Source organism: Podarcis bocagei, assembly GCF_964188305.1.
Source record: "Podarcis bocagei genome assembly, chromosome: 5".
Classification (NCBI taxonomy): Eukaryota; Metazoa; Chordata; class Lepidosauria; order Squamata; family Lacertidae; genus Podarcis; species Podarcis bocagei.
In genome coordinates, this window is record NC_138129.1 from 49474658 (window position 1) to 49490450 (window position 15793).

At 43.0% G+C, this 15793-nt stretch overlaps 1 protein-coding gene across 6 annotated transcripts in view; it reads left to right on the top strand.

The window, feature by feature from the left end:
• The window catches only part of TEAD3 (TEA domain transcription factor 3), an 89613-nt gene extending 74912 nt beyond the window's left edge, over positions 1 to 14701 (top strand). For 3 of the 6 annotated variants that reach the window (XM_081194601.1, XM_081194604.1, XM_081194603.1), the window contains 10 exons: positions 104 to 133; positions 1662 to 1673; positions 2232 to 2369; positions 3163 to 3206; positions 4296 to 4357; positions 5893 to 6026; positions 6538 to 6711; positions 8119 to 8259; positions 8657 to 8809; positions 10152 to 14701. In XM_081194601.1, coding sequence (XP_081050727.1) covers positions 104 to 133; positions 1662 to 1673; positions 2232 to 2369; positions 3163 to 3206; positions 4296 to 4357; positions 5893 to 6026; positions 6538 to 6711; positions 8119 to 8259; positions 8657 to 8809; positions 10152 to 10265 — 1002 coding nt within the window. In that variant the 3' untranslated portion in view covers positions 10266 to 14701. The remainder of the gene's footprint in view (positions 1 to 103; positions 134 to 1661; positions 1674 to 2231; positions 2370 to 3162; positions 3207 to 4295; positions 4358 to 5892; positions 6027 to 6537; positions 6712 to 8118; positions 8260 to 8656; positions 8810 to 10151) is intronic. The other 3 variants (XM_081194602.1, XM_081194606.1, XM_081194605.1) reach the window with 1 other exon arrangement.
• The last annotated feature ends 1092 nt before the right edge of the window (positions 14702 to 15793 follow it).

The window sequence follows — 15793 nt, forward strand, 5'->3', positions numbered from 1 at the left end:
TATTCTTGTGGTTTGGCCTATGCATCGGAAAGTACCTAGAAATTCCAATCTTTTCAGCTGTTCAAATTTATTTAGTCCAAAATACTCTCCCTTCCTTTTCTAGAGTCCACAAAGCAGGAGCTGCCATTACCAGGTTGGGAAAACTCATAAATAGTGTGCCGTCCCTCCCACCATGCCCTCATTCCTCTACCCCAAACTAAGAAAATAATTGGCAGGTTTATAAGAAGATTAAATTGTGTGCATAAAGTGGCCCACACCCAAAATTCAGTTAATAATAAAAACTCTCACAGTTGAAGAACAGCATGGAATGAAGGAAAATATCTTTTTAAAAGGATCTGTCCTTGTAGTCAGTAGCACACATTATATGATGGCCAGATGTAACTGTAGAACACTTTTACATATACGTTAATTCTAGTCAATAGCACGTCTTCCACAAAAGACAGACAATACATTGCCTGAGAGTTAGGGCTAGCATGCTAGTCAACTGATGCTTGTTAGATTATGGCAAGATTTTGTCAAATATTCAAAAAATGCCCATGGCAGTGTTGTTGAGTTTTTAAAAATTATTATATCGTTATGGTCTCATTTGTTAAGTAGGGGAGGAGCAAATGTATCTTGCCTCCTAAGCTTACAGCTGACAGGGACAAACCTAGAAGCACATCAAAGCTTTTAATTTAAGGCATATCTGAACAGAAATGCAAACAGTCACCAGTGGTATTGCCTAGTAAGTCAAGTATCTGACTAGGGCGAGGGAGTGCTCAGAAAATAGGTTTCCCAACTCTGTCCTTGCAGTACTGTCGTTGCAAACCTATTTGAGAGGACCTTTTAAGTGCATGCCCATAAGTTCTGCCCTGTATTGCTGAACCACTCTACCTCCAACCAGTGTGCTTTCGTGTTCTGCAATGGCAGAAGACTGGGCAAAGCAGTGGTATGCAGGTCCAGTTTACCCCCTTGAGTCTTTAAAGAGAGAGCCAAAGGTAAACAGAGAAAACTGCAGAACATCTATTGGCCCATTTATCTACATCCAGGCTTAGGACTCTGCAAATTACGGTAGCCCCTCACAAATACCAAAGAATGATTTAACTACCTAGGTACTTTTTATTCCCCTTGCACTACTCTAAGAGTTATGTGCACGCAACTCAAGAAGCCTAAGCTTGTCCACATACAGCAACACACTGTTTATTTTGTATAGCTCTGCAGGCAGGAGAGTGCAGTGACCAGATCTAGTGCATTGTTTGCGCTAGTAACTCTGCAATCTATAAAATAATGTTGCTTTCAGTGCCCAGACCGGCATCAGATTTGGAGAACCACAGAACAGGGCGGTCTGTTCTCACTTCCTGCACATCTTCCTTGATTTGTAAAACTGAAGAAGTTACCTATTGAGATAAGCCTCATACCATCCTCTCCTTTCTTCCTCATTCCCGTTGTGCCACGTGCCCCAGATCATCAAGTGGATTCAGGAAAACAGGCTGCATTAGAAAGCAGCCCGGGACAGATGTAGTTTGTTTACAAAATGAAGTCTGACATCCTGTGATGCTTTGAAGTCCCATTATTGATACCTGTTATGGATTATGCAGACTCCCCCCCCTCCCCGCAGTGCCCATTATGACAGCAGAGGCACTAACCATATTTCTTTTCTTTCCTCCCTCCTCTTCACACAGGCTATGAACTTGGTAAGTGCACTTCAGTCTTGTTTCTGCCCCATTAAGTGTTCTCTACTTGGTGATTGTCTTTATCCTTATGCTGAGTGTTTAATTTTGTTGTATGCTATGTGCTGCCTTGGTATCTATACTGGTGAAGGAGGGACCATACGGCTTTTAAATAAATAAATCCCCACGAATAGTATTAGAGAGTGCAGATGAGGTGTGCAGGGGGTGCTGGAAGTGCAAAATTAATAGCTGAGATGAGAATCTTTTGGATACTTTGGACCCAAAACTGGCTAAAAGCCAGCACCTTAAATGGATGTTTGTGTTCTCCTCCTTTGATCTACAGACATGTTGCACTGCTCTAAAGGATTTATTATCTATGACTAGTAAGATCCCTGGAAAAATGAGCTTTGGGGGGAGGGGAAGTGGCATAAAACAGTTTGCTTGAATGGCTCACTGCTAGTATGTTTTGATAAGTCTGTGTAAAGTGGCTCACTGTCCCCCATTAATTTGTCTTTAGTGGGCCGTCAAGGCCAGTGTTAGTAACTCTCCCTTCTGCTTCTCCTCTTCTGTCCTGTTTTGAAGGATCAGGTCTCAAAGGACAAGGCTCTGCAGAGTATGGCTTCCATGTCGTCAGCACAGATCGTATCCGCCAGTGTCCTGCAGAACAAGCTCAGCCCCCCTCCTCCACTCCCTCAGGCTGTCTTCTCTGCTGCTCCCAGGGTAAGGGATGTTCCAACACTTTTCCTGCCTGGTTAGGAAGGTCAGGCCCAGAAGGACGGCATGGAGTCAATACTTCTGCAAGACGGCGGCGTCTCTTATAGGGCTAGGTGACTAACACAGAGATGGTTCCAGAGAGGATATTTATTTATTTACTTATCTGTAGTTGTGTTCCTGACCCAATAGGCTTAGTTTAAATCAGACACCATAAGCGTAATTTACGTATTCCACACCCAACATCCATGTCTCCCTAATTTTCATTTTTGCCCAGTTTACTTAAAAAAGAAAAGAAAAATAAAACCTAACTCATGCTCTTCCTCCCAACACCTTTCACTGTCACATATGGGAATGGTTCTCCAGTTGTTGTTAAAACTCCTTTGAGACTCAGCTAGCATGGCCAACGGTCAAAGAAGATGGGAGTTGTAATCCAATAACATCTGGAAAAACCATAGGTTCTCCATCCCTGCCCTAATTCTTCTTATCTGCACATGCCATCAGCAGCACCACCAAAGAGTAGCATATCTGACCCACCCTCTCCCCTTAGTGGCTCACAAGAGAGTGGAGGACATGTACTGACTTGGTGTGAAACTCCCAGCTGTAGTCTTGACTCTCCTCAGCTGTGTTGTGGTATTTCCACACTATTCTAAAAAACTGACTAGCCGTTCCCATTCTGTAACAATAAACAACTTAAACAACGCTTTAACAACTTTGATGAACCTGAACAACTGTAGCTGTGAAGTCAGATGGTAGGAATATGCATGACAATGTTTTCTGTGTTCATTTTTTGTTTCCTCAGTTTTGGAGTGGGCCTATCCCAGGACAGTCTGGACCTTCTCAGGAGTAAGTGAAAAGCAATTGTTACGTTTGGTGGAGAATTAAAAGGCTTAGCAGTTAGAGGACGGTACTTGCATAGCATTTCTGAATTGTTCCACAGAAATAGATGCCACATTGTGCAATATCTCTCTCTCTCTCTCTCTCTCTCTCTCTCTCACACACACACACACACACACACACACACACACACCTTGATCGCTTATGCCTCCATTTCTAAACTGCTATGTTCATATTCTTCCAAAGGGTCGACTCAGGTATGCATAATTGCATGTGGGGATTGCTCCAATTCAAGTCTCATATAGGGAAATCATTTATTTGAAAGCTCCCCCATATAGGGCCACACTGGGGGGGAAATCAGAGAGAGAGTTAAGATCAAGACTTCTTTATCTAATGTGGTAGATTTTTGACATTACACACAATATTCATCGGGGTGGGGGGCATGTCGGTGTTTCAAATAAACAATTCCTCAACTGCATATTGTCAGGGTTTGAAGGATTATCCCAGCTGGTATCTTGAGATTCGAGGGATTGAACCTGGTACCTTCTGCATGGGAAACATGTACACAAATGGCCCTTCCTTTATTTCGCTAAGTCAGCATCTCCAGTGGGGATGCTTCATTGTTCATGTAGCCATAATAAAATGCACTAGAAACTGCAGTCCCATAAACCCTCTTAAAGTAATTACTTTGGGTATCCAGAACCTCCTAAATATATTTGTTATTCTTCATAGGAAACCTGATAGCAGTTTACAAAATCTAGTTGTGTATAAATTTTATGAAATAATTATAAATAAAATATTTTTATTTTAAAATAAAAATGAATAATATAGTGGAATGTTTGTTGGTCAGGTTCCTAAAGGTTGGTTACATTAGGCCTGCAGATAGACTGCTCTTTTTTCTGAAATAGTGGGGAAGGCAAATGAGGGGGAGCCCTGTAATGGCTGGTGGCTGTATGTATATGAGAGGCCACCATAGAGTTACCTTGATGATTTCTGCAAGACATCTGCCCTTGGAGTAACTTAGGGTGTACGCAGTTAACAGGAACATTAACAATTTGACATACTGACTAACATACTTAACACTATTTTGTTTTTCAGCATTAAACCTTTTGCACAACCAGCCTACCCCATCCAGCCACCCATGCCTCCATCACTAGCCAGTAAGTGATTTTGTTTCTCCAACTAACTGATGCTCTGCCTCATAACATTTTCTTGGCTCCCCTGTCACCACCAGCGCCCAGTCCTGTTTATTCATACAGACAGTTCTAGCTGTTTTCTCAGGACCTCACTGAGAGCTTGAACTTTTTTCTTGGCCCAGCCATGATGGTGAATCTCTTTGATTTCATTCATAGAAACTGAATGCCTTATTGTCTATTCCAAAGGGTTGATTCTTTCCATCCTGCCATTAGCGGTGATGGTACCTGTAGGTTCTCCCCACCCTCACAGAGCTTTCGGGGTGCAATTTAGATTGGGGGAAAACAGTGCAGTGGAGAGGGCTAACCATTTCTCCCCTGCTGTTGCTGGCCTAATTCAGCCCCCTTCTATGCCACTTGCTAAGCTTTTCAAAAAGAAAATAGGATGATCTACTCATGGGTTTTCCATCATCTCGCCTGCTTTGAGTGAGAGGGATTCTACCTTCACATTTGCCTAGGATGTTTCTGTATGATGGAGATGAAAGCAGACTTATCATGGACCACCTTGTCTTCCCAACCATGGTCACATTTTGCTTGCAAGGAAATATGGCAAAAGCACTGAAATAAAATATAAATAAATGACTCTTTTTACAACTTAGCTGCTTACAGATTTTAAAATTTGACTCAGTAATTGATGTTTTGCATTTAATTATTTGAGCAAAGCTTTTTATATTTTAACTAGCCTCTATGCTGCCCTTTGATCCCTTCATATTACCCACAGAATGTCATCTGTGAGATGGATTGTGTAGATGGAAGACAGTTTTTGTAGCAGGAAATGATGCAGTCAATCAGGAAGCCCATCTGTCCTGTCCAATGATCTTCTTGATGTTCTAAAGTAGAGCTTTCTAAACTCTGTGTCGCGACACGTTACTGTGTCCACTGCAGTGTGTAGGTGTGTTGCGCAAATGCCCCCCACACTCCTCCTGGGGCTGGAGAGGGGTTGGTTTAACTTCCGGTTTGCTAGTAAAACCGAATTACTGTGTCATGAAATGAAGCATGTCTAAAAACTGTGTCACCAACATGAAAAGTTTGGAAAGCTCTCCTCTAAAGACACCTCCATGGTAGTAGAAGGGTAGCTTCCTGGATTGCTGTAGTACTTGGGAGTTTTAAATTGTATTTTATCTAGGGAGTACAGTCTGCTTCATTCCTCATTGCTTCATCTGGAGTTTAAGAGATTACACCTTTTTTGTTTACAAACAGTCTTGCTTAACGTTCAGGGGAAATTAAACCATTTCAGTTCTCCCATCTTCTAAATGCAAGGGCATCCCAGAGCTATTACAAATATGAAATGCTTAAAAATGAAATTTGAATCATTACAATTTCAGAGAGTCCTGTTGCATTAGAACTGCCATCTGGGCAATAAGGAAGGAAATAGTCCTTGGCTTCTTGGAAGGATGGGCAACTAGGCTAGATGGGGGAGCATTAAAGGGTTGTCCTCATCTCTGCAGCTGAAACCTCCCCCTGCAGTGCTCAAGAATGTGGCAACACTTTCTTTTTTCCAGGCTACGAGCCCCTGGCTCCTCTCCCACCTGCTGCCTCGGCTGTGCCAGTCTGGCAGGACCGCACCATCGCCTCCACCAAACTGCGGCTCCTTGAGTATTCAGCGTTTATGGAAGTGCAGCGTGACCCTGAAACGGTAACTCTTAGGGGGGAAGTGTTTGGCACTGCAGGAGCTGGTGGCAATGGTGTTTTTCAGCTCTTACAGTGCATTGGGTCTCTGCAGAAAACTGCCCTCTTTTCTAACCTGCATAAAGCCTGACATTCACTTACGAGCCCCATGTAATAAATGCTGCCAGAGACTCAAGCTCTGGTCTCCCTGTGCTGTTTTGTGTAATATAGACACATATCACATTGGCTGTATTTTTACAGCCCTTTTGTCTAGGCTGGAGTCGCCAATGGCATGCAGCTTCCATCAACTCTGGTTATTACCCATGCTGGCCTGAGCTGTTGGAAGTTGGAGCTCAACATCTGGAGATGTTGGCTGCTCCTGGTCTGGATGGTGGTAGCTGGCATTAAGGCAACTGAGTTTTGAATTTTGCGGCGTCAGCAGGAGTATCTGATTCCCTTTGTCATGGCTGAATCTTTGTAGTGAAGCACGCTACCTTCCGCTCCCACATTTTTTGCCATTTGTGTTTCCCACCCTACAGTATAGCAAGCACCTCTTTGTGCACATTGGACAGACGAACCCCTCGTACAGCGACCCGCTGCTGGAGGCAGTGGACATCCGCCAGATCTATGACAAGTTCCCTGAGAAGAAAGGTGGCCTGAAGGAGCTCTATGAGAGGGGGCCCCAGAACTCCTTTTTCCTGGTCAAGTTCTGGGTAAGAATCTTGCAGCCCAAAGCCGAACAATGCCTCTGAAAAAGCCATTATTGGGTACTTCTTCATCGGACAAGGCGGCTAAGGAAACTAGACCAGAGGACCATGGTTACATTATTCTCCTATATGAATGTGGATGTTGTTTGGATGATGGGAGGGGGGATGCTTTCTGGCCTCAGATTCTCCACATCAGTGGGCAGTCACATGTTTCATGTGGTTTTGCCTGGCTTTATATGCTAAGCAGGCTTGACCCAGGCATCTTGGTAGAAGAGCCTAAGGGATATTAAAAATGAAATGAAATTCTGAAGGGGTCTGGGGAAAAGGGTTCATCCTTTAGAAAAAGAGCTGCATTCAATAGCATGTTTTGAGGTCTAAGCAATGCCATGGTATTTTTCTCTCACAAATGTTCATAGAATCATAGACTCTATAAGAGTTGGAAGGGACCCCCGAGGGGCATCTAGTCCAACCCCCTGCAATGCAGGAATCTCAGCTAAAGCGTCCATGACAGGTGGCCTTCCAACCTCTGCTTAAAAACCTCCAAGGAAGAAGAGACCACCACCTCTCGCGGGAGTCTGTTCCACTGCCGAACAGCTCTTACTGTCATAAAGTTTTTTCGAATGTTCAGTCGGAATCTCCTTTCTTGCAACTTGAAGCCATTGGTTTGAGTCCTGTCCTCCAGAGCAGGAGAAAAGAAGCATGCTCCCTCTTCCATTTGACAGCCCTTAAGATATTTGAAGATGGCTATCATATCTCCTCCCAGTCTCCTCTTTTCCAGGCTAAACATACCCAGCTTCTCATAAGGCTTAGTTTCCAGATCCTTTATCATCTTGGTTGCCCTCCTCTGAACACATTCAGGCTCCCGTAGCACATACTGCAAGACCAGCTGGTGTTTTACATTGGCTTTGCTCTACCATCTGAATTTTTTAATGCCACTGCAGCATTCAGCCTGGTTTGAGCCTCCTTTGGAACTGTGACTTAATATTGCCTAAATGCTGTCACTCTCCCCTGCCATCAAATCTTAAAAGCTGTTGTCGTCCCACACTGAGCATTTTCAGTTCGTCTTCTCAGCCCTTAGCTAAAAATACATGAGCCGATGTGGTCCAGCTTGGAATGCTTGTGAGACTCCACTTCATGGAGGCGAGTCACCTCCATTCTCCATCTACAAAATGGGCATAAAAGCAAAGAGTGGCAGTGAGGCTGAATGAGATAAGGGTTAGAAAGCAGGTTGCTATTTTTAAATACTTATGTCAATAATTAGCAGTATCACCATGAATACACTTCTCTGTTGGCATCTTCGCTCCCCTCAGTGAATGCATCTCGGAACTCTTGGGTCGGAGACCTCTGCGCCCCAAGCAGAAAGCCACAATCCGTACTTGATTTATAACACCTCCTTCCTTGCCTTTGCTCTAGGCGGATCTGAACAGCACCATTCAGGATGGTCCTGGTGCTTTTTATGGCGTAAGCAGTCAGTATAGCAGTGCAGAAAACATGACCATCACAGTCTCCACTAAAGTGTGCTCCTTCGGAAAGCAAGTAGTCGAGAAGGTGGAGGTGAGTCCTGCGCTTCCTTTGGGTCTGGTACCAGCAGGAAGGGAATGTTGCAGAGTGGGTGAAGAGCATAGCAGTTAATGTGGGACTGGAAGTTAAGTTCTTGGGAAGAACGTACAGCCCAAGGGGAAAGTGCTTTGAGACTCTTTAAGTGCTAACAGTACATGTATAATAAGTAGCAATGTATGCATTATCAGAATGTCAGTATAGTCCTCTCTTCCTTTCCCCCTGCTGCTTAATTATGGATAATTAGGGTGTGCCACCTCCCCAGTTCTCCTACACCAAGCTTGAATGCCATTCGATACACAATAATAAATAAATAAACAAATCTCTCTCATATTATTGCACCTTCAGTGGCTTCTTTGTTAGGGTCTATACCTTATCGATGCTTTTTCTGCAGACGGAATTTGCCCGGATGGAGAACGGACGGTGTGTGTACCGAATCCATCGGTCCCCCATGTGCGAATATATGATCAACTTTATCCATAAACTGAAACACCTCCCAGAAAAATACATGATGAACAGCGTCCTGGAGAATTTCACCATCCTGCAGGTAAATAACATTTTCCTTCTATCCTGAATCCTTTCCAGCTGGTAACTGGAGTAACTTCTGTCTGGATGTTCATAGTAGGCTTTTCATGGCTGAAGACACCAACTGGATAGTTTCAGATTTGGTCATACTTGGAGTAAAAACCCATTGAAATAAATTGCACAAGTTAGGTCATTGGTTTCAATGAGTTTACCTATAATATGACTAAATCTGGGCCTGTAGCAGCAAAAGCAGACCCCTTCATCTGCCCCACTTGTAATAAAACCTCTCTCTCCCCTACAGCTACAAGCAGGTGCTGTATCTCTCCAATGGTTTGACTTTAGACACACTCTTCCATTGTCCCCCAAGACAGATGGATGCCAATAACCAGGATCCAACCAAAATAACAATTGCATTCCTTTCTTCCTGTTGTTTTTTATTCTACCTTTCAATGTCGTGCTCATCATCTGCTTCTTTCAAGAAGGCAATGGTTTGTCATGAAGACATTTCTTATGAGGAAAATATTTTGTTCAGCACGTGAGATTCTTTGGCAAGGACAAGCTCATGCAGTCTGTTCCTCATTTAAAGTGCTGTCCTGCCATCCATTATATGTGTTGGCTCAGTTGACTAACTTGCTGCAGTCCTTAATCCCCACTTCAAAATATTTTCATTTGATCAGATGGGCATTTGTCTCATCCTTGCAAGTAGAGAGGAGGTTAATTTTACCAGTTTCTTAGATTCATTCTCAGGTACAGAAGAACGTTATCTTCACCTCTTTGCAGGTTATAGGCAATCCGTTAAAAGTTACCACTTAAATCTTAAATCACCCCTATCTTTAGAATTGTGGCTTTGATTTTTGAGATTTTGTAATTCATCAAATAAGTCCTACTGAAATCAAGTGGATAGATGGTAAAAGTAAAGAAGATTGAAATAATATTTTGTACTTGGGTGCAGATAACTACATCTGTATTATGCTTGTTGATTGTGATGTGTATGGTTAAATTGCAACGGAAAGGATCAATCTTCTGCTTCCATATTTTAAAAGAGAAGGTGGCTATTGAAATAAGCGTGTTCTTTGCAGCTGTTGCAATTTCCACCTTCCTCTCAAATCTCATTTTCATTTTGTGTCTTGACTCTTTAGATAGTGATGTGCAAGCCACTCTGGGACTCCCTTTTCTGCTGAAGAGTGGGAGACATTAATTTTCTAAAGAAATAAAGTACTCAGCTTCTGTACAAAATACAGTATGAGAGATCGTACTATAGGAACCTAGCTCAAAAAACTATGCCATTTCTCTGGTCTCAATGTCTGACTTGCCCAGTCCATCTTCCTGTATCTCACGGTATGTGTGTGTTCTTCTTCCCTCAGGTTGTTACGAACAGAGATACCCAGGAAACCTTGCTCTGCATAGCCTTTGTATTTGAGGTATCCACCAGCGAGCACGGAGCCCAGCATCATGTGTACAAGTTGGTCAAAGACTAGAGGCCCCCTTGGGGTGACCGGGCAATTTGAGGAAGAAGAGAAGAAGTCTTGTCAGAGAAGCCACCCGAATAGGATGCCTTGACGCAAGTCTTTTGAAAAATGAACACACAACACACACAAAAAGCAATGCCAAAAAGACTGTATCACAATCACAGATGTTTTCTACTTAGGAACAATTTTTTAAAAAAGAAAAAAACAAGCAGAAAAGAAAAGCATGACGGGAAAGCATATAAGGAGAGCTGTATCTGGAGGCAACAAGAAGGAGGACTGTTCCTGGGGGCTCGGTCATCAGTATTTCAGGAGACATTGGCGCCAAGGCCTGGTACCTCTGGATATCTCTCCTGTCACACAACACTAGAACAGCATCTAGTGAAACGAGACTGCCAACTACTTCTTAATACCTGGATGTGCCTATATATCCCGTGCCAATTTGTCCTCAAAACCTGGGTGGTTTCATTTAGAGAAAAGCGTTCTGAGAGGGCTGCTAAGGATGTCTGTTCTGGGAAGGGATGGGGAATCAGATGCTGCCTTGTTTATGTGACCGATCCCACTCTGTTCGAGACGCCGACAAAGAAGAGGAAGAGTTTTCTTCCATCTCTTGACGCAGGCTGCGTGCAGAGCCAGCACAGGGAATTGGCGACTTGCGTCATGTGGCACACATGCCACCCATGGGTTAATTGCAAGAAAACGATTTTGTTCCAACATTTTCCTGGGCATTTTCTATTTCAGGATACAGTGGTGGTGGGAGGGCGCCAGGAGTTGATTATGGCAGGAATGTGGCGCTTTTACATCCATGTCCCAGATGTTTGGATAATAGACGGGAGTAGGGTTGCAGGATCGTGTGTGTGTGTGTGCGCGCGCATGCGTGCGCCAACAAGAAATGGAGAGACTTAAAGATATCTGTCTGTGGGATGTTAAAAGGTTAGAGTATGTATTAAGAGGAAGGAGGGGTGCTCAGCTGGAGGAGAGCAATTCAGGAAATCATAGATTTGGAGATTTGCATAGATTTGCAATCATAGGGTTGCAGATAAGCAGGCTGACTCTAGGTGAGCAATGAGATGACTGGGAAAATATTAGGGCTGGCTAAGGTTGAGTAACTTTGAGGGGGGGATCTGAATTTGTATGGGATTTTTAACCAGCTCTCAATGGAGCATTATTATTACATCTGCCATGTCAAAAACAGCATGGGATAAGCTTAGACCAAAGTTCTTGCTGCCTGGGCATTGTTCTGGTAAGGTATTAATTTCCCTTCTGCTTCTCTGTTCATCTGTGGTAGTCATCTAGGAAAGGACATGATCTAAATATCACGATGCAAGTCTTTCCTCTGGATTATGTACTTCCCACCTAGGATATCTTTGTGGAGGCTGCTAAACAAAACAAAAAACCAAAGCGAAAATTGCGTATTCTGGCAGCCTAAACCCAAGGAGGTGCTGAAAGATGAAACTAAGTACAATATGTCATACAGAATCCCTCTTCATTTGAAAGCTGTACTGTTTGCTGTTGGAAATGCTGAAGAAAGTTTCTGTGTAGGGTTTAAGTATAAACATGAGCCCCTAGACCTTAAGCTTGGCGACTAAGACAGTGGGCTTGTGATTTAAATTGGTGCTTATAGGAATCCTGTTACATGAACAGTGCCAAGATATCAGTAACCTCACTGTATGTGGCACCTCCAGGGCTCAGGCCCATAGGTTTCAGCTATACTTTGTCTAAATGCTAGTTTGTAGTTTTAAATAATAGAGGAACTAACAGAATGTAATATTTGTGCCTTCCTACCTTTCTTTTTTACCATTGAACTTTTTTCTGTTTTGTCCTTCAGCTTTCCCCTGGCCACATGGTGATTTGTTTGCTTTTAAGTTGGTTGATTTTCATTTTTTAAGAGAATTCTCCTTGCTGCTCCATCCTTTCTTTAGTCTGGTATACTCTTACTCAACCCACTCAGACTAATCTCCACCCTATGCTGCCATGGGCCTGGTGAGATTACTATGGAGAAGCCTCAAAACATTGGAAAAGGTGCAATACAGTGCAAAAGAAAAAGAAAAGCCATTTGCAAGCAAGGAGAGAATTTGAGGTTTCCACTTCTACGAGGAAATTGGAATGCACAGACTTGAGTTTGCAATTACGTTTTTTTATGCTTGGGGTATTTGACTATAGCTTTAAATGGAGGTTGGCCCCCAGTGCATAGTTCTCAAGGCTGGTTGAGTTATTTTGGCACCTGGGGCAGAAAATCCCACAGGTGCATCTTCCCACCCCTGGCAATAAATACTATAGTAACTTCACATGTTTCTGCCGTTTTCATGACACCTCAACACACCTGCCTGAGGAGACCATTTCACTCTACCTAATGCTAGGACCAGATCCAATTTGTAAGAAGAGATTTCACCACCAGGATCATTTTCATAGTGGCATCAAGATTTGTGCAAAGAGATTCCCAAAGAGACAGTGGAAGGGAGCTAGGAATTCAGAGTGTGTTGGCTGCAGGCAAAAATGTCTGTTAAAAACAGATTGTGGTGACGCTGAAGTACTGGGTGCCTTTCATTGGAACATAAGGGTCAGGTTAAAATTTAGAGCTCCTTCTCCGTTGTCTGCCTTAGAAGGTAGGAGATAATGTAATGGAGATGCCTCATAAAGTCTTGATGTCTGGCTTTTCATAACTGACTTGGGCCTCTCCTTCAGGCCTGGCCTGTATCACCACTGCATTGTTGATTTAGCACCCATGTTTCGACTGTGGATGAAGGACTAGGTACAAAGGCATTGGCTAACTCAAACTTAAGTCTGGCTAACACAGACTAAGAATGTTCCCAGGATCCTTCGGACTGCCGTTTGAGTACAACATGCAGCTGAGAGGTGACACCATGAGAACAACTGACAGAATGGTTTCCCAGCTTTTTGAAGGACATTTATAATTAATGTAATAATTTTTTTCCTGTGAAGTGTTTTTAATTGATGCCACCCAAGAACTTCTGGAAAACTCCACTAGAATGTTGAAATGAACACTCCTCTGCGTGTTATGTGGGACCCCCGAGGTGGTAACTCTAAGGGGAATGGTACGTGGGGACTGGTTTGGTAGAGCAGCAAGTCACAAATTGCTCAGGAACAGTGCCTTATTTTGCAACACATGTTGCACTCTTGGGGGATGAGCAACAGGTGCAGAAAGTTCTAAAAATCAGTTGTAATCTAAATTCAGGTGAGCACATCCTCTACCCCCTGCCTCCAATGTGATAATCCTACTGCGTTGCCTCTGGCAAAGCTGATGGTCTCATGCATATCTGTGTGTGATGTTTTGGGCAAACTGGTCTCTCTAGTGCCACAACTCTTTCTCCAGTCTATTATTACTCTTAGGAAGAACTGGCTACTTTGTAAAAGCCAGCTTGAAGTTCAGGTACGTTTCTGAGACCCCTGTGCATTGGGCGGGGGGAGAGGTACAGCGTCCTTGGAACTGAATAACAGTTATTGCTATTCTAGTGGGAGGAGGTAGGGTTAAAAGAGACAGGATGTTGAATTGCTTATGATTACAGCCAGAGCCTCTGCAGCTGTAAGGAGAGGAGAGCTGGCTAGTTTATATGTAGCATGTTTATTTTCATTCCTAGATCAAAAAACTCTGGGAATTAAGGTTAAAACCTTCCCTGTTCTCCTTAACCTATGTACAATAGAATTCCCTTTTCTGCTAAACATACTTTTTTAAGGGAGGGCATATATAAACCCCTGGGGCAGAGACTTCAGTGTACTACATGGGGAAAGTGGAGCAGAGCCTTAGTCTTGCCTAAACCCCAACTTTCTTATATAAAAACTGTTTCTTGTATTTTATCCACAATCTTTAACCCAGCTGGAGCCTTTGGAATAAACCTCCTCCAAAACTGGCCTATGTTACATTTCTCGTCTTTCCCCCTTTCAGTCCTTCCATGCCATACCATTCTTGCTTTCAGTGCAACATTTAGTTAGATCCATTCCCCAGCCTTCCTGCTTGTAGAATCCCATGCGCAGGCCACAAGTCTGTGAGCACAAATAGACCTACAAACCACTGCCCACCTGGGTGTCCCTCAGAGAATGGCAGCAAGGCTAAAGAAACGCCAGCTTCACGAATCTCTCTTAGTTGGACATAATACTGGTACCCAAAAACTCAAGTCACCAAGTCTCATGTCACCCCACATCCCATGTATTTATGAATTTCACATGAAGTACTGTTTTATTTTTTTAAAGACCTTGTAAAGCTTACCAGGGTTATGGTCACCTTTTTTAGAGCTCTGTCAGTCCACATTGTAAAACCATTTTTATGTATTATATTTTGTGTATTTTTTTTAATCCAGCTGTGATGGGTTGTATCATATATTGTTGTGTTTACTGTATGTCCATCTTCAAGTAGATGAGACAGTGGAGCTTCTAGAAAGCTATGGTCTGCTGAAAACTATTAAACTTATTTGTTCATGGGTTGGCTCAAACACCTGTTCGCATTCTTCCCTTTATTTTCTCTTGTATGTTCATGAGCATTGCACCAGCAATAAGAAGCTGCAATTGGATCCACCTCATCAGCCCATATCAGCAGAGGTCCTCCACAGGGACTTGTGCAACTGGGCACTCTCCTCACCATGTGCTCCCCCTACGTCCTCTAAAATTGGGGGAGGAGTGTCAGGAAAAAATCCACATGGGGAGACAGTACGGCGTATCATTCCACCTAACAAGCTGGATGCTTGCACAGATTGAATGATGAGAAGAGTGCAGCTTTTAATTCCACCACTTGTCCATAATGTTTTACCAGGCCATAATCTACACTGGTCTGTGTATTTATATATGTCTACAATCTCACTGGGTGAGTGGGGGATTTTGTATTGCATTCAGCCTTCATTTGTGTAAATAGCTGTTTTAAAAAATAATAATCGTGTTTAACACCTGCTTTGTGACTGTGAAGTTATGACTGGTAGGATTTCAAGTCTGGCTTTCGTACTTGGGAGTTAATTTGCTGAACCCAGTTTGGAAGCAATACTACTGTGTTCAGTCCAAACGTACTTTTCTTTTCCGAAGCTTACAGAACTGGCACTCCGTGAAGTCATCAAGAAGCTTTCCCAATCCCCAAAGCAATTTGCACTGTTTTGTGAATGTGTTCTGTTTCAAACATTTAAAAACTGCCAGCTGCCCAAAGGGAAATCGCAATGCTCACAGCTGAGCTGGAGTTTTGACAGACAAATAAGCCAGTGAATCTGGCAGATGGCAAAGGTGTGAGGGATAGGCTCACAGCTGTTATTCATATGTTCTTCATTTACCCCTTCTCAAAATGGAAGCCACATATATTTTGCAAAACGTATGTTTGTTTGTTTGTGTGGGTGTGTGAAATAAATAGAAATGTGTTTGGATAATAATATATACTAGCTTCAAAGTATGCAGTTACAGTGTGACTGGTTGCATTGAGATGATCCTTTGTGGGCTTGACTACTTTCCTCCCCTCACAGATGTACATTAGTTTAATCAAGCCATATTTTGCCACTTACATGCAACTATAGAGTTTGAGTGAGCCATCCAAATTAGAATTGTAAACT